Raw genomic sequence first — 20,039 nt, 5'->3', positions numbered from 1 at the left:
CAAGGTAGGAAATGCCTTAAGTAGAATCTTGAAAAGATAAAACACATCTTGTACATGTATGATTTGTTATTTTTATATGTTCATTTCTTGATCCTTCTTCCAGGAAGCCTTCCCTGATATTTTCTGTCTCTATGCAGGCAGGGAACATTGCCCCTCTTCAGCATACCCAGATTATCCTGGGCCTATTTATATTACTGATTCCCACCTTAACTTTGGGCTTCTTGAGGGCAGAGTTTTATGATACTTATCTTTGATTTCTAATGCTTGACATAGTACCAAGGAGGTATTGATTGTGACTGAGTGAAAGCCTAAAAAAAATAGAACAACGTTAGCTTGATGCATTGAGTCTGACTCCTCAAAGTAACTGCCCAAGTAAGGCCTTGCCTGCAGGCAGTGTAGTCTGGGTTTTACATACTATTGTCCTGATCCGTTTGGTGGATCTGTGAAGCCTACTGAATGAGCAGGCTGAAGACCAGGAGACCCTTGCAATGATTCTGGTAGAAGTTTTGAACAAAGAGAGCAGCAGCTGGGATTATGTGCTTACTCTACCCAGGGTTCCTGTGAGGAGAGGCAGGAAGTTACAAAGTATTCATATATAACTACAACACAAAATAGTATTACTAAATGTCATAAGAAGACATTAAGCTATGTATGTTTTGGGAGTACAGAAGAGAGATCACTTCTAATTTGGATGATTAGAGAAGGATGTTTTGTTGTTTTGTGGGAGGAGGTGAAGATAATAGTTTTGAAAGATGGAGGAGATTTCAAGTAGCATTGATGGAGATAAATTGATGACAGCTAAAGGCATATGTAATGTAATAGTAGGATGTTAGCCTGGGAAGATAGGGAGGGGCCAGAATTTGCACATAATTCCTTAGGAATGCTAATGGAATTTGCACACGGTATCATTTTTATCACACAGAGATTTATTCCCCTAGGACACTTACCCAGAATATCAGAGGTCAACCAAGGTTACTATTTTGAAAACTACACAGTACAGTCTGCCCCTTACTCAGGAGCTGATTAGGTAGGCTTGGTTTCTTTAATTTATTACAATTTTTTTCTTTTTCCTTCCTGTTATGTGCCTGAAAATAAGTCTTCTCATCACATTTCCATCAGAGTCAAAATCACAAGTCACTCTCACCTGCTTGTTAGCAGCTTGCCTTTATCACAGAAACAATAAATACTTGGCAAATAAATTAAGCATAATTGATAAGCTAATTAATCTCATTCTTATGTATACATTTATGTGTATGTGTGCCATATATGATACATATAAATATATATACTAAATAATTTATAAATATTGTCAAAAATTACGAAGAGTCTGAGTTTTATCCCATTTTCAGTCTAACAACTCAGCCTGCCACACTCCCACAGATACTGGTAGAAAACACAGAAGTGCTGGATCAGAGATGAAGGACAGCTTATTACCTACAACAGAGTGCATATGTGCTGGTTTCCAACCCTCAATTTCCTTAGGGCAACTTGAGAAGAGCCAGGTGACACTTGCACACACACAATGAGTTACATTGCAGGAGGGGAACTCAGGACTTGGGGAACCTGAATCTTTTATAATGGGCAATAAGCATGCCTGTCCTTTTCTTTGTAGGGAGACATTGTCTCTTTCTTCCATAGCTGTTTGCTATACATATGTCCTTGAAAAGATAGTCTGGAACAAAGACAATGCTTTTCCCTCTAAGATGTGTGGAAACATGATAGACTCACGAAGTTTTTCCCAACAGACATATACTCTAAAGGGCCTCTGTAAGGACAACAGTATTCATCTAATTGAGGGATCAGCAAACTATACAGCCTGCAGGCCAAATACAGCCCACCACCTTTTCTTGTAAATAAAATTTCATTAGAAGACAGGCATATACTCATTTAGGTATTATCTATGTGCTACAATAGGCAAAGTCAAGAAGTTGGAACAGAGAGCACATTATTTGTATCTGTGTGGGTATATGTGTGTATGTGTGTGTGTGTGTATGTTTATATGTATATAATACACACACACACTTCCTCATGTGTTTGATATCCAGCCTTTTCCAGAAAAAGTTTGTTGACCCCTGTTCTAGTTTAAACATTTAGGATAAGCTTTTATAAAATATGCTGAGCTTACTTTGTGTTTTAAGATATTTCAGATTTTTAAGTTATTCTGTAATCCCTGTTGACTTCTTCCCAATTAGTAAGGGTTATACTATCTGTACTATAGTTCTTTCTTATTTTAAAGTGTTATTAAGAGCAATTATCAATGATTACTGTATTTATACTTTTTAGTTTTAAGAAGTCATAAAGCAAATTCTTGCAGTATATTTAGTTTATGAGCATTGCCTTTCTGTCAGGTTGCATAGTTTTGAAATCCTGCAAAATCAGGTAACTAAAAGACAAGAGTCAATATACTGAAGTGAATAAGGTCTCTGGGTTCTGGAATACAGCAGTCCAGGCTCTATAAGTGACTATCACTGAGATCTTTGGCAAGTTGTGTAGCCCTTTGGAGTTCTTTGGTCCTCATCTGTAAAATGGATATATCCTTAACTAATTTACAGAATTACCACTAGGATTAAAATAAAATAATGTAAATCTTGACACATAGTAAATACTTTTGGAGTTTTCTTGTCCTCATCTGTAAAATGGATATATACTTAACTAACTTACAGAATTACCACTAGGATTAAAATAAAATAATGTAAATCTTGACACATAGTTTATACTTTAAGATATAAACTCTCTTCCTAAAATATAAACTTTAAAAAGCAAACTCTGTATTTATATGTTACTTTAGAGTTGAGAAAAGCTAGAATGATCTTATCTTACCCTCCTAATTTTTTATAGATAAGAAAATTGAGGTTCAGATTGGTTAAGTGAATTCAACTCAAGGTGACAAAACTAGCTAGCAACTAAATTTAGATAAAAATTAAGCTCTCCCTGATTCCCAATTAGTATTCTTTACAGTATACCATGTACATTTCATTGTTCCATACAAATGAGTAAAATACTTGAACAGTTAGAGATGAGACTAGAACACAGTATTGAGTTTAGGACTTGTATTCTAATTAAAAGAAACCATAAAATAGTAAAGGAGCCCTTGCTTTAAGTTAGTTTTAACACAGAAGTTCTGAATATGTTTTTGTTATTTCTCTTTAAGGAAAAATATTATCTTGAAAGATGTCATATTACACACCTGCATTTGCTTGAAACTTGGTAGCTTGATAAATTGATAAGATAACTGGGTCATATGTTAAGTTTTTTGAAAAACCAACCCAAACATAGATCCTAATAAAAGAATGTTACATATTTCCTTTTAAAGGCTAAAAAGTATTTCTCAGGGCTCTTAAATTACCATATTTTGATACCAAGGGAAAATAAAATCTGGACTTAGACTCTTGTTTGTACTTAGAGGGTTTTCCGGACAGGAAGGCAGTCTTGATGCAATGCAGTAAGCCACAATACCAGTGGGGCATTACAGGTGAAAAATCTGCAGCTGTACCCCTTCACCACAATGTATTACAACTGTATGCTGGAATATTTCCTGTACAGAAATAGGGTTTGGTTAACTTTGTTTCCCAAGAGTAGATCACATTCAAATGTTATAAAATCATGATTTCCTGCATTTGAATACTTGTGGTTTCTCAACTGGTTCCAATATTTTAAGTTCTTTTTTTTTTTTTTCTGTATGACTTCTATTAGTTGAAGATGTATAGAAGCTTTACTTTTCCTTCTTCAAAATCAACTAAGAAGCAGATATATATAAAAAGAAATATTATAAACTAAAAACATTCGAGATTGCAAACATATTCATATTATATGTCATCATTAAATGGTAGATTTATACTTTGAAGTAGAAATAAAACACTCAGCAAATATTGTCAGAATACATTTTTTAATTATTAACTATTGAAAAGTATCTCTACTCAGTTGCATTTGTTCTCTGTAATGTTTTGTTGTTATAAATAACTGCGAGAAATGTTCTTCACATTTAGAAGGACAGTGAAGTCCAATCATAATTATAAATAGAAACCTCTTCTGTATTGTATAAAGGCAATGCTGGGTTGTTGTCTTTTTTAGCTTATTGGATTTTAATGATTATATTGTTGTCCATATTTCCCAATTTCTACATATACGCTGTCTCTTCTAGTCACCCTTCAATCCACTGTTTCATGCTCAAATCTTACTTTTTATATTCTAACTATTACCAAGTCTCTTCTGGTCATCAATTAAAAACTCTGTAACCTATCTATCTCTAATCTTTCCAGTCCATTCCCTGTGGGGAATATATTTGGTGTTAATACCACTTTGATACTGTTATAAATGCAGTGTATACTTTTCATTGGTTAATGAGGTAAAACAACTGTATATTAACAAAATAAGAGTTTCACAACAATTACTCTTTCAAAAGTTATCAAGTAAAAACATTCCAGTGTGAAAAGCCTCCACTCCACCCCACCCCAGGGGTGTATGTCAGAAAGAATTTGAGGAAATTGATTACTTTTAAGGCTGCTTAAGTCAGTAGATAACAGATACAGTTTTCAGCTAACCAAAAAATTTAAAAGGAAAAATTGCAGAACGAAATGTTTACAGAGACTTTGAAAAGCTCTAACAGATTCCTGGGAAACCAAGACAACATACACATGCCTAGGGCTCTGTACTCTCACTGACCTCTGCACACATCCAAGATTAACGGGAGAAAGCCCAATCTGTCACCTCTGGCTAACCTCAAGGCTCTGCACAAGCAGGAAAGGAAAGCTAAGGCAGAGTTGAAGGCATGTCTCAACAGGCATATAGAGCCCTTCAGCAAAGACTTGGGGGCTTATTGATTCTAGATCTTTAAGAAAATCTCTCATCATTAACTGACCACTAAGCTCACCAAGTGGAGACTTCAGTGGCCGCAGAACAAAGAATATGTACTTTTTAGAATTGATTCATAAATGTTACCAAACACAAACAATAACTGCAGGAAATAACAATGACAAGAAACCTTGGGCAGGGGAGAGAATCTGATGTCCATAGTTGTCACTATTTATTAGTAATATAATAGTAATATAGTTAATATCCATTAACATAATACAATTTTGTATCATTTAAAATGTCCAATTTTCAGGGGCGCCGGGGTGGCTCAGTTGGTTAAGCGTCCAACTTCAGCTCAGGTCACAGCCTCATGGTTCATGGGTTTGAGCCCTGCATTGGACTCTGTGTTGACAGCTCAGAGCCTGGAACCTGCTTTGGATTCTGTGTCTCCCTCTCTCTCTGCTCCTCCCCTACTCGTGCTTGCTGTCTCTCTCTCTGTCTCTCTCTCTCTCTCTCTCTGAAATAAATTTTTTTTTCTAATTTTAAAAAATAAATAAAATCCAATTTTCAACAAAAAAGTATGTGATATGCAAAGAAACAAAGTATGGCCCATATATAGGAAAAAGGAATCAATAGAAGCTGTCCCTCAGAAGCCCAGATATTGATCTTGCTAGACAAAGACTTTAGCCACCTATTTTAATATGTTCTAAGATTCTAAAGCAAGCCATGTCTAAAGAACTAAAGGGAAATATGAGAATGACTTTACACCAAATATATCAATAGATAGAAATTATAAAGAAAAAAAATTAAATAGAAATCCCAGAGTGAAAAAGTATAGTAACTGAAATGAAAAGTTTACTAGAGAGGCTCAACAGCATATTTGAGTAGGGAAGAAAGAACTAGTAAACTTAAAGATAGGTTGATTAAGATTATTGAGTCTGAAGAGCAGAAAGAAAAAAATAATTAAGACAAATGAACAGAGCCTCAGAGACTTGTGGAATACCATCAAGTATGTCAAGATATGCATGATGATAGTCCTAAAAGGAGAGGAAAGAGAAAGAATATTTGAAGAAATAATTAATGGCTGAACACTTGCCAGATTTGATTTAAAAAAAACACAAAAAACCAGAAAACATTAGTGTACACATCCAAGAGTTCAGTGAACTCTAGGTAGAATAAACTCGAAGATTTCCATGTCAAACCCAATCAAACTGTCAAAAGACAACCTGTTGACTCATCATATATATAAAGGATACTCAATCAGATTAACAGCTGATTTCTCATCAGCAACTATGCAGGCCAGAAACAGAGAAATAACATATTCAATGTGTTGAAAGAAAAAGCCTACTGAAGAGAAAACATTTGCCAAATTAAGTAACTAAAAATGACAAAATGGATTCCATATTCAGATTTCTTCCTGAGTATCCACTTTAAAGGAATGGGAACTGGAAATTGTAAATGACACATTATGAGGTCGGTTTTTCTTCTTTAATATAAAGATAATTAGTTGAAGAACATAAGATTTATAATCAATAGGTCTGTCTTATTAAATGTATGTTCTTGAACACGATACTGAACTTCCCTGAGCCACAGTTAACCTATCTGTAAAATGGGATTAATATTTTCCTCACTAAGGTAATCTATAAGAAAAATCTTGGGGTGCCTTGGTGACTCATTCGGTTAAGCATCTGACTCTTGATTTCTGCTCATGTTGGCAAGATTGAGCCCTGTGTCAGGCCCACTGTCTGCCCCTCTTATGCTCGCTCGCTCTCTCTCTCTCTCTCAAAATAAATAAACATTTTTTTAAAAAAAGAAAAATCTTTGTAAATTGCAAAGGTCTATTCACAAGGTAGTTTCTTCTGCCACAGCTGCCATCAGTGTTATTACTACAGAAACATAGGTGATGGTGGAAAAGCACCTGTTCTTCCCCTACTATAATCACCTGTTCGCTTGGTGTCCTGGAAGTCTGGAAATGTGGTGGGAGGAGTAATAAAGATGGTATCCTCTGCTGTGACCAGGCTTTGATAACTTAGTCCTGAGTGGAAGTTTCAGCTTTGTACTCCCTAACCCGACACAGCTACTCTGCCTCTCTTTCGTCTAATACAAAGTAAAGGACGATTGAAGCAGACAGACTACATCACTGGTTAGATCTTTCTCTCTACCATAAATACAAGGAAGACGCTTTCTCTGTATCCTTTTCCTAGGTTGCTCAGTGTGACTGAGTGGGCAGAGGGGCATTGGCCCAGCTTCAGCAAGCAGCCCCTGCACAAAGAAATCAAAGCTATTTATCTGTGAGGACAGATGGGCATTTGCAACCTCGCTAATAGTCTTGGCAGTGCTATTAAGTAATAAAAACAAATTAAGTGCCAAAATATTCTTTGTACCAGAAATATTTTTAAATAGCCAACACACATGCAAATCTTCCCAAATTAGCCATCAAATGGAAACAAATTGTGGAATAACATTTTCAATGCAAAAATACATGTGCTCTTACCAACTGGCAGATATACAACCTAAAATGTATTCATATGCAAAGACCACATATGCTTAGAGTACAGTTTATTATGTATGGCTGGCTAATTTTTTAGGTTCTGTCAAATAATGGATAGGAAAACAAAATGTTATAAAATATATATATATATATATATATATATATATATATATATATATATATATAATCTTGACAGTCATTTGAAATGTACCATGTGTTACATGTGGAATGTTTTCCAGTGAAACCAATTTACTTGTTCCCACTTCCCATGACTCAGTATTAGATATTCAAGCTTTCTAAACTATTTTTTGGCAACCAAGCTTCCTTGGAATAGTCCTCTTCCCTTCAAGTTATTCAGTGCAGGCATTAATAATAAATCCTCAGTTATAGATATGTAACTAAAGATCATTCACATCATCTCTTTCAAACCGAAAAGCACATAATAAAGTTATTTTAAATAGATCATACAAAACAGAGCCCAGGGTTACTCCTTGAGAATAATTAATTGCTACCATATGAAGCACAATCTGAGTGCGTTCAATTTTTAATTTAATTGTGTTACTACTAACCTAGAGATTAGCTGCGCAATGTCAGTTCCTAACTGAAAGGCAAAGGAAGATGAGAGAGCTAATGTAGAGCTTGTTGAAAGTAGGTGTGATTGCAAAATAAAATGGAAGGGCTCAGTATATACAACAAGACCTTTGTAGAATAGAAGACTGTTTAAGAAGGTAAAAGTGTTACCTTTTCAGCACCTATCTTCATTTTAAAAACCTTGTTAAGCATATACCACGTATCAGACTTTGTGCCATTAATGCACCAGAGCAATAGCTAGAATTCTTTAAGAATCCTTCTCAGAAAACACATAGAATACAAGCCAGACCTCAGGAAGGAGCAGTAGGCTAACATTTAGAACCACAACCATTGTCCCTGACCCTCCTAAATCAGGACTCACTTCCAACACATGCCTCTCTTCCCTCCTTCCTAGTCACTACCCAGAGTAGGAGATTTATCTCCTCTTGTACAGATACAGATTCACATCCCTTTTTCCTCCTCTTACCAGCCTCCTCTCTTCTACATCCGAAACCCTTCCACTGAGCCCTCTGGAACACTTGCTCTGTGATTAGTGAACTCCCCTAAACCTCAGCCTTTCTTTGGGTATTTCCCCTCCCCTTTACCTTGGATGAAATCTTACTGTCCCCTGGGACTCTGTATACCACTGTAACCCTCCGAAGTGGAGACTGTTCATCCCCTCACATCTCTTGTCACCTCAGAGTCAGAAGATGAGATGTTCTTGCTCACCAATGCCATTTGCCTTTACTCCTCTACCCTCCTGTAAAATCTCCCTGCTCCTTTGAGACTCACTCCATCTAATTATTGGTCATCCCCACCCCTCTTTGTTGTTGTCATCTACTACCTTTTTGCTCACCCTAATTCTCAGAGTGTTTGGCCCATGGCTTCTTTTTTTTTTTTTCAAATTTTTATTTAAATTCTAGTTAGTTCACATATAACACAGTATTAGTTTCGTGAGTAGAATTTAGTGATTCATCACTTACATAAAACACCCAGTGCTCATCACAAGGTCCCTCCTTAAACCCATTACCCATTTAGCCCATTCCTGCCCCTGCCCTTCCCTGCCATCAACATCCATGCAAGTGACCCAGCCAACACCTCGACTTGATCTCCTCACTCTAGTGATCTTCTCCACAACATCTAACTACTCGCTGTCACATACAAGCCCCAGACCTTGTCATCATCCCAAACTGTTCTGCCTCCTAAAGCATTCATTCTGGCATCTTATCTCACCTACAATCTGCCTCTCCAGCCTGTTCACTCAAGTCCTACTTAGTCATTCATTAAACTGTATATAAACCTACCAAATATAAACCTATCCCTACTTTCTCCCTGTCCATCAATCCGTTCTGTTTCCTCATCTCCTTTTAACCAGTTTATTTATTTTATTTTATTTTTTCAAATGTTTATTTATTTTGAGAGAAAGAGTGGGGGAGGGGCAGAGAGACAGAAGGAGAGAGAGAGAATCCCAAGCACGCTCTGTGCTGACAGCGCAGCTGACAATGGGGGAATCGAACTCGTGAACCATGAGGTCATCATCTGAGCTGAAACCAGGAGTCAGACACTCAACCAGCTGAGCCACCCAGGAGGCCCTTGACCAGTTTATATGCTTAACTCATCATATAAAACACCCTTTTGCAAATAAATACCCTGAACTTTGTTGCTCTCTGTCTTTCCATTACACTCTCCTAACAAAAGGCTAAGGCTGGACAAACCAATAGCTGTGTATCAACACATTAACTCCCTCTTCCACTCTTCAGAATAGCCAACTCCTTATTTCAGATTTCCACTTGAATAATTCATTGGTACCTCTAACTCTGCTTGTCTAAAAATGAACTCATAACGTCCCTTCCCCTACCACACATATACTACAACCTACTCACCAGTGGGACAGATCAGCCACCCATCTCAGTAAATGACATCAGCATCCACACAGCTCACAGGCCAGAAACCTGGGAGTCATTCTTGACACCTCCCTCTCCTCGTATCTAATCAGTCAACAGATTTTTATGTCCCCAGAATCTCCCACCCATCACTCTGCTGCCACCAACCATACTAAGGGTAGACCGCTGCACTAGCCTCCTGCCTGGCCCTTTCACATCCAGGCTTGTCCCCCTTTTAATCCATTCTGTACACAGTATCCAGAAGCTTTTAAAATATAAATTTGACTGCATTACTTCTTTGCTTAAAACTCCTCAAAGGTATCCCATTGATATGAAGGTGAAGTCAAAAATCCTTAACATGTCCTAAAAACAATGTGTTTTTCTTACCTACGTTTCACAAATGAAGGAACTCAGGCCCAGAGTCGTTAAATATATTGCCCAAGTTGTAGAGCAGTGACTGAGGTGTCAGGGCCAGGATTTTATCCTATGGGAGTGTCATACCAAAAAGATGTTTTATGATGAAGAATTAAGAAAATATAAAGATTATATCTATATGGTTTATAAATTTGTGGCTTAATATATATTCGAATGGACAATTGACCAAAATTACCTTTAAAATACTAATTGTGGGGTGCCTGGGTGGCTCAGTTGGTTAAGTTTACTATTTTGGCTCAGGTCATAATCTCAAGGTTCATGAGTTCAAGCACCATATCAGGCTCTGCACTGACAGTGCTTGGAGCCTGCTTGGGATATTCTCTCTCTCTCTCTCTCTCTCTCTCTCTCTCTCTCTCTCTCTCTCTCTCTGACTCTCTCTCTCTCAAAATAAATAAATAAACTTTAAAACATAAATAAAAATAAAATATTAATTGTAATCATTATTAGCTTTGCTTTGGAAGTTTTGAAGACAAATACTTTCTTATAATGAGGTAAAGGATTAAATGTGCTTTTGCAAATGTAATTCCAGACATACAGTTTACAATTATTTCAACAGAATTTTATTTAGAGTGAATTTACTAATACCCCTTTATGTACCAAGGAAAATAGGGTTGTACAGAGGAAAAGTGTGACAGCCACATAGCTGACATATTTGGGGGGTTATTTCTCTAGTAGTTTTCTATTGTTTTCTGAATTTTCAGAGTTGTCTGTAATGTTCAAATTTAAGTATGTAACCACAGAGCCAGCCTCACACAAAGTTGTAAACTAAATAAAGTTTTTCTTTGGCTTTCCTCCAAATCTCTCTTTTTGAACTCTTCACAGCTCCTCCTCCCCTAAGTGCCCGTGTTGGTACAGTCCACTTTCATTGCCCTTAAACTGTCTCATGGCTTCCCGCAATGTTTCCCAGCTTGGGTTGCCTTGTATTATGGACCTATTCCAACCCTTGCCTTGCACATCAAAACTTACTAGATTTTTTTTCCTTAAAGCCCCACTCTGCTTTCCAGTTTGACAGCCAATTTTCATAAGCTATTATATATTAATTTTAATGGAGAACTTCTGGAGACAATGCCAGAAACAAGTCTTTTCACTCTATTTTCTGTGTAACCTCTCTACCAAAAAGATAAGTTTGGACTTTACATTCTGTTATTTGCATTATAAAAAACAGTGAGTATATTAAATATGCTTTTCTAAACTCATTTGCCCTCTTCCACTGAGATTCATACATCTTACTCCTGCTTTATACATTTTATCCACCTCTGGTTATGATTGCCCTAAACCAAAGGACTGACTCATTGGCAGTCAGTGGCAGTCCAGAGAGGAGATAAGCAATGAGATATTCCTTTATCTCTCAAGTCACAGCCAACATGGAGGGCCACATTTTAATAGATATATAGCAGATGACTGCATTGAACTATGATTACAGTATTCCTTTATATCCAGGTTCAAGGTTTATTATTTTCTTCTCACGAGCCCAACCCATTGTTAAGAAATCTAGCAAGTAGGACCCTTAATCACAACCTAGCTGATTCTGACAACAATACTCAAGCTTTAGAAGTGTTCTTTGAGCATGAGAAGGATAAATACTTCATAGCCAACATTTTTTGAGCTTTTACTATGTGGTATTATATGAGATGCTTTGTCTCCTTTAAATCTCACAGTTCATGAGATAGTTCTGTTATTATCTCTTTTTTAGAAATAAGGAAACTAATGTTGGAGAAATTAATTTGCCCAAGAACTCATAGGTAATAGAGCTAGGAAGTGAATCCCATTAGGTCTGACTCCAAAGTCCATGCTTTCATCTTCTATACTTCTTTGTGGAGAATTTTTAATGTGCCAGAGGTGGGCTGAATCACCTAGTGTATGTATATACATTCATTCATTCATGAATTATTCATTCATTCATTTTCATTCAGCAGCTTTTTTTTCTTTTTGAACATTCACTGTGTACACTTTGCCAAGTGCTGTGAACATCTAGAGCTTAGCCAAATGGAAATTATTCCCTCAAGGAATGTGCCTACCAGGGAAGATGTCATGTATAGAAATAACTATAATGTGAGGTATACAGTGATAAGAGCTATGAAACAGATTCCCTTTTTAAAAATACTATTGGAGTCCAGAAAAAAGGGAGCATTTTTCCATCTGGGGAGGTGAAAAGGCTCAAAGAAAAGTGGTATTTCATTTGGACCCTGATAGATGGGAAGGATTTAAACATGAGACAATGAGAAACGAGGGAGTGTATGGGTATTTCAGGCTGAGAGAGAATATTGAAACAAAAGACCCAGAGAGGGGAAAGTTAGAAAAAAGTATGTCATGGAAAGCAAGAAGGGAGACAATTTCAAGAAATGGTGGGGAAAACTGGATTAGTGTGAATGTGTTACTTCAGCATTAACCAGAACATACACCTCTATTTCGTTACACTGTTAGCCTCTTTTGCATATCCATTTTGTTCCCCTTTTTCCCATTTAGCATCTCTCCATACACAAATGTTCAAGTCTCTCTTTAAAGAAAAGAAACTTTGTTATGGGTGGAGGTAAATAACTCCCATTGAAAAATTAAGAATCACTTATTTAGAAATGAAAGGTTAAAGAGATATCTCTTCATTTGAGAAGCTTTTGTTAAGATCCTCTTATGTCCCAAAAAGGGTGTTTAGATGCTAGGAATAGTTTTTTAAATAATGTGTCATTTTTACCTCAAGGATCTCAGAGTCAGCTAAAGGAGACAAATGTGTAAATAGAGAATTGCAAAGTGTAATTAGTTTTATGACAGAGGAGTGTATTAGACATAGAAGTGGCACAAAAGAGACAGCAATCAGCTGCCTTAGAAGAGGAGATGCTTCTAAAAGGGGAGACGCATCTGAGCCCAGTCCTTTTTTTTTTTAAGACAAATGGGATTAACCTACATGTTCCATTTTAAAGCTTTTTTTAAATTTAGTAATATATCTTGAATGTCTTTTGTGTCAGTAGATATAAATATTCCTTATTCATTGTAATTGTTGTATAGTAATCCATTCTGTAGCTCTGCACAGTATATTTAACTAATCCCCTATTGATGGATATTTGAGTTGTTTCCAATTTCTTACTAATACACCCAAGTGCTGAAATAAATACACACTTGTATTGGAATCCCTGTAAACAAATTCTTAGACATATACTTCCAAGGATTTAATAGATCTTGCTAAATTACCTGTCAAAAACAGTGGGTGAAATTGTACAGAAATTGGAACTGTTGGTTTTTTAAAACTGCCAGAGTAATAAACTAAAAATATCACATTATTAATTTGAATTTGAATGTAAGTATTAGGGAAGTTGACCATCTCTCTTTTTTTTAAGTTTATTTATTTATTTTGAAAGAGACAGAGACAACAAGAGTGGGGAAGGGGCAGAAAGAGAAAGAGACACAGAATCCGAAGCAGGCTCCAGGCTCTAAGCTGTCAGCACAGAGCCCGACGTGGGGCTTGAACTCACAAACTGCGAGACCATAACCTGAGCCAAAGTCGGATGCTTAACCGTTTGAGCCACCAGCTATCTCTTTTTATTTTTTTATTTTTTTATTTTTTGGTTGAGCACAAGAAGGGGAGAGGCAGAAGGAGGGAGGGAGGGAGGGAGAAAGAAAGAGAAAGAAAGAAAGAACCCAAGGCAGGAAACATGCCCAGTGCAGAGCCCAATGTGGGGCTCGATCCCACAACCATGAGATCATGATATGAGTCTAAATCAGGAATTGGATGCTTAACCGACTGAGCCACCCAGGTGCCCCTGAAGTTGGCTATCTTTTCATATTTAGTAGCCAATTGTTTTTCTTTTTCTGTGTACTAATTACTGTCAGAGTCTAGGATTTTACTGTATGCAGGCTAATAAATTAGCCTATTAGTGTTTCATGGCTGCTGGCAGAAGACCTGAGACTCATGGATTAGAAACAAACATTATTGCTCGGGATACAGCAAGCAATTTGAGCATCACATTTGTATTTTGCCCCAGGTCCCACAAGGGCAATGCACAGGGCCCTCAGGGGGATGGTTTGCATGCAGTAGGTATGTGGGAGAGCCGAGGGACAGGGACGTGGAGCTTGTCGAATCCACCACTTTTAGAGCAAGTCTGCTCTTTGTCCTAAAAAGAGACTTTACCTCATCCCTCAGAGTCACTCTCTGTGAACACAACCTGAGAACTAGCCCCAGTTAACAGCTTTCAGAGCCTTGTATCCTCTACATACCCAGCAGCAACATACAAGGAAGGTCAGGGCCCATGGCTAATTGCCTTTTCCAACATCTTCCCTTTCTTATTTTTCTATATAGTTATTTATCATTTTTTCATTGATTTGTAAGCATTCTCTGCTCTCACAACAATTCTAGATCTGTCATTGAATATCACCTATCTTATCCTAATTTGCTTTTTTTTTTAAATTTGATTTTATCCACTGTTGTTTCGTGGAGGGCTTTTCTTCCATAGGTTTCATGCCATACCTATAAAAAGAAAGCTGTTCTATTATGATAAAGATATTAACTGATTTTTTTTCTCCTATGCTTTCAGTTTGGCCTTTAACATTTTGATCCTTTTGGAATCTACTTTCATGTAGGAATGATGCAGGGACCCAGTTTGGTTTTACAAAAATAGCTAGACAGTTCTTGCAATCTAATTTCTTGTCTTTCCCCTCCTTGTTTGAAATGGTATCTTCCTTACATACTAAAATTTATCTGTACTTATCTTATACTGTTTTTTGTTCTGTTTCTTCTAATCTGTTTGTAGGTTACTATCAAACCTTATCTTTTAATTACTATAGCTTTATAATATACTTAAGATCTGGTAGAATTTGTTCCTCATCGTTTCTCTTTTATTTAAAATCTTTCGTGGCTGTTTTCACATATTATCCTTGAATGGGTCTTTTAAAATAAAGTACGTGTGACGCCTGGGTGGCTCATTCGGTTAAGCATCCGACTTTTGATTTCAGGTCAGGTCATGATCTCACGGTATGTGAGATCAAGCCCTCTGTTGGGCTCTGTGCTGAGCATGGAATCTACTTGGGATTCTCTCCCCCCTCTCTGTTCTCCTCCACTCATGTGCTCACTTGCTCAAAATAAATATACTTTAAAAAAAAGTAGATATACAAGGTGAATATAACTATGAAAAGAAACTCTAAACTACTCTCTTTTTACAACCTTACCCTTTATAAAAGTCTCATTGTTCTAACTTTTATGGTTTACTTTGCATTTCAATAAATACAGAGCTGTATCATAGTTTCTATTTGCAACTTCTAAAATCTTCTCTCTTTTAATATAGATTCCTTGTAGTTTGGAATACTGGGATGAACTCCAGAAGGTTTTTGTTGCATTTCAAGAATTCAGTCTGTCTGAAAGCAAAGTTTGTGAACTGCAGTTGCCGGATATCAATCTTATGAATGACCAGAAGAAATTGGTATCCTCGGATCTTTGGAGAATTGTCTTGAACAGCAGTCAAAATGGTGCTGATGACCAAAGGTAACTCAGTGAAAGATGAAATAGTGCCACTCTGCTAGGAAACAATCATCAAGTCAACTTCTCTAATGACCCCTCGCTGGGCAGTATCTTGGCTGTCAAGCCACTGTGTGAACTACAGATGAGAACTAGGAATTAAGATAGAAACTGATATCTCAGAGTCTGTGTACTAACAATCCTAAGTTGTATTCAAAATATGGCCTTGTGAGCCCTCACTAAGAACCTGTTCCTTAAATATAAAAACAAAACAAAAGGTGCAGAAAACAAACTACCAAAAAAAAAAAAAAAAAAGTCTAGTCATCCTGAACCAAAAAATATAAAGGAATGAGCCACTAATCCTTCAGCAGACTCTTAATGACACAGTAAACCATGTGTGTAATGATAACCCTGGGGCATTAGGAGAAAGATTAGATAAATTGAATTGTCTCCCTCAGTAACCTAAGCTTCAGCACTTCTTCCAGTTTACATATCCCTGTTAATTAAGCCTTTCTGTTCATGCTCGCATAAAAGATGAGAAAAAGATACTAAATCACAATCAGTGGAACAATTTTCTTGGGTCATGTGATAGTATGTGCACTGTGGGCCTTGGCCCATCTTGCTGTCCATCACTTTCAGTGTCCTGCCTTCCAGTTCTCCTGATGAGTTGGCTTTAACATTATCTTACTCCTTTTATATAATCCCTCCTTCCCCCCCCCCCAACAACATTCTGATACTAACACAGAGAAAAAATACCCATCATTCATTACACCCTGCAAAGCAACTGTTTTCTCTTTTTTGTTACCTTTATTTTTGCCCATTAATGTATGCCTTTACAAGGTGATAATTATAGCACATCATATTGTATTCTGATTCCTATTTTATATAAATAGTTCTGAATGCTTTCTCTTTTTTTTATTAAATAATGATACATGTTCATTGAAGAGCATTTTGGAAATAAAGAAAATTCCACCACACGTAATTGTAATCGTATCACACTGATAACCTCTGTTAACATTTTAATAGTTAACATGTTAATTTTAATAGTTAAAATATTAACATTGTAATAGTAGCCTTGCTTCGATTACTTTGTGTGCTTAGTAATAATGTTTTATACTTTATATTATCTATTTCTAGGTCATTTGGGCTTTTTAAGAATAGTTACTTTTCTATTACCTAGTAATTACAGCTAGTAAAAAGATGTTAAAGGAGTGGGATCTTAATTTTACCTATATGCATAATGTAGCAATGAAAATAACACCTATCCTGTGAAGAGTTAGCAAATGGATAAGAAGATTGCCTATTCTAAGCTATAGGTTACCTAATCAGAAACCAGGAAATCTCAGAAAATAAAGCTATAAGTAATGAAATTATGTTTTTTTTAATCTGAGTTTCATTAGTAGTATCAAAGTAGAAATCATTTCTTGATTCTAATCATGAAAGAATGCATTTTCAGCATTGAAAGAAGCACTTCAGACAAGGTTAATTCCCCTGAATCTGAAACATTCATAAAAATTACTTTTGTGGTAGGCTTAACACTACAGAAATGTGGAACCTTTAGGGAATGGAAATTTATGCAGACAATCAAATTCAGGCAATTTTTCACCAAGCTTTTGACAGTGTAATCACAGATCTTTTGTCCTCACCTGGGATTTTTCAAGTTACCTAATATTTCACAACTGATCTTGCTTTGTTTGACATTAACCATTTTTCAGATAGAATTTGATATTAATGAAATTAAATTTAAAGAGTTGGTTTAAAAGTCCACATAATCAGACCCTACTAAGACACTTTTCAAAAGGAACAGTAAATATATTTTATCCAATTTCTACAAAAAAAACATTAGTGCTATAATAATATGTTAACATTTCATGTAGAAAGAAAACTGTTACAGTTAGCTCCAGCATATTCTGTCATGAGAAATTTAGAACTGGACAAAAACCTGATGCTTTTATGATTAGAGATTATCTTAATATTCTCAGTGGTTTGAGAAGGATATTCATCAGATTATTGTACATTCCAGGAAGAAAGTTTATAAAAATAAGTCCCATGAAGCTTAATGTTTAAAAAGAAAGAAAAAAAAGAAAAGCAAAGAGAATCTTGTCTACAATTGGCATAAAGTTACAACAGTGTAGGGCAGCTCAGTGGTAATGAGCTTCCCTGTATGTATGCAAACGGAAGCACTATTTAATAGAGAAGTCCAAGTTAGAAGACCTGGATTAAGTCCTGGATTCGTCACCAACTAGGTGTTTGGCCTTGAGAAACTGATTTCTGATTTGAGGCCTTAAGAAATGAATAGGAGCTAACCAGTCCAAAGGGTGCCAGGTACCCTTCATTACAAAGGACTGGAGACAAAAGAGCCAGTCTCTTAAGCCTTTGTCTGTTTATCCCATACAGGTAGATTCTCTTTAATTCATTGCCTGTGGATTTGTAATAATTGTATCCCACCACCTTTTTAACCAGTGGTTTGCTTGATCATATAAAAATGAATGATTGGTAATGATTATGCTTTTCCAAAGGTAGCATTTGAAGTAGAGTAACATCAAAACTGTGGGCAGGATTAAGCGATGGTACAGCATCCTGGGGCTAGGAATCCTGGGGAACCTTCCCGTTCTTAGGCCTGAAGGATAAAGGGAAATACCTGCCTCAGCCCACTCTCCTCTCTCCTTCTAATCTCCTATGGGCACCTCCTGCCGGCTGAACCAAAGAACAAGCCAGAGGACAAAGCAGCTTGTTGATAGAGTCCAGTGGCAGAGAAGAGGATGAGGAATGGTGTAGAAAGTGGATCTAGAGAACAAACAAAGTAGCCAGTAACTACACACTGTATTTGGAATTTACAGTTTCTTACCCAAGTGACTGTCCCTCGAAGGAAAAAAAGGGAAGCAGAATGGTGGGCCCAGTTCTCAGGCTTTGGACGTCCACACTCTGCTGTTTCCTGGGTTTGGAATCAATTAGATGTCTTCTGATGGACCAGAACAGCTGTCTAATTTGTTTCCCCCTCTTACCTTCACTCCAATAAATAATTCCAGAAGTATGTGACTATGTCAAGTCACACAAATTACAGGTAATTATCATGTAGCACAGTAATCACTGTGCAGATCTTGATATATATGTCCAGTTAACTTTATTACCAGTTGTTTGATGATAATGCTAAACTCTCTTCACCTGTGCCAAGTCTTTGGTGGTTTGTTGTACATATTGCATGGTCATTTTCTGACAATATTAGAACATGTGAAAGCATATTGCTTATCAGGACTTTTTATCCCCACCCCCAAAATGCTGGTTAATGGAAGAAGGCAGCTTAGGAAAAAAAGTGGCTTAAGAGTGTGTGGCTCTCTCTCCATGCAATGAAAAATTGAAACTTGGGTGAGATTTTTGGAGTACTTTCATCTTTGGTTGTGCCGAAACAAAATATTTTCTCCTACTCCCACTTTTCTCATAAAAGAGGCCACAGTCTCCTCATATTTGGTAATCTTTGAGACAATGATCAGCAGCTGTTTGTTTGTTTGTTTGTTTGTTTGTTTGTTTTTTGAAGAGGAGAGGCTCTTCATTTTCCAAAGCTTTGATTGTTGCATAGACAGTGAAGAAATTAGAGAAAGAGCATCGTGATGATCAGGTCTCTGGATTGTTTCTTTCCTCTCTACCAGTTGAACTTTCTCTGGCAGAAGATGACCATGGCCTCCAGATTCTGTTCCTTTCCATTTGGCTACTTGGATATGCACTTTTAGATATACCTAAATTTGTTTATGCACTTTTAGATATACCTAAATTTGTTGAGTACCATTTTAAAACATCTTTTGACTTTCATAAACCATTTAGGTGTAAACCAAACGTTCTTTGTAAGGCAGAACGTATGTTTAGCCTTCTCTCCTGGCGGGGGGGGGGGGGGGGGGGGGGAAGGGATGCTTGTATTTTTCCCCAGGTGTCTTTTTGAAGCCTTTTACTATTTCCTTTGAGTTGGTGATTGAACTTTATATAACAACAGGGAGTTGGTCTTTTGCTAGGTAATCCTTTTCCCCTTAACACATTCCCCATAGTATTCAGTGTTCACCTAAAGTTCCTAGGCTGATGATGTTAACATGACACAGAAATATATATGTCATGGTGCTTATTCTCTGAACTGTGGAAGATTCTCTTTCTCTTTGTAATGTCAGATACAAAGGAGTCCTTCACCTGAGGGCCTGTTTAAGCCTGTTTTGTAAGCCATGGATTACAACCCATTTAGTGGCTCATGAAATCAATTTAACAGGTTGCAGCCTAAATTTTTTTAATAAAACAAAAAATATTGGTGTGAAAAGGACAAATATTGAATAATTTCACATATGCGAGATACCAAGAGTAGCAAATTTATAGAGACAGGGTAGAATGGTATTGCACAATAATGCAAATGTACTTAATTCCACTAAACTGTATACTTGGTTAAAATAGT

The 20,039-nt window shown here is 36.6% G+C and overlaps 1 protein-coding gene across 7 annotated transcripts in view; it reads left to right on the top strand.

Annotated features, from left to right (window-relative positions):
* VPS13B (vacuolar protein sorting 13 homolog B) overlaps positions 1–20,039 on the top strand; it is a 794,855-nt gene that overhangs the window by 678,520 nt on the left and 96,296 nt on the right. For all 7 annotated transcript variants that reach the window (XM_053208413.1, XM_053208414.1, XM_053208412.1 and 4 more), the window contains exon 40: positions 15,441–15,637. In XM_053208413.1, the coding sequence (XP_053064388.1) occupies positions 15,441–15,637 (197 nt within the window). The remainder of the gene's footprint in view (positions 1–15,440; positions 15,638–20,039) is intronic.

Source organism: Acinonyx jubatus, chromosome F2 (genome assembly GCF_027475565.1).
Source record: "Acinonyx jubatus isolate Ajub_Pintada_27869175 chromosome F2, VMU_Ajub_asm_v1.0, whole genome shotgun sequence".
NCBI lineage: Eukaryota > Metazoa > Chordata > Mammalia > Carnivora > Felidae > Acinonyx > Acinonyx jubatus.
Note: the sequence above shows the minus strand (reverse complement) of the source record. Positions and strands in the feature narration are given on the sequence as shown.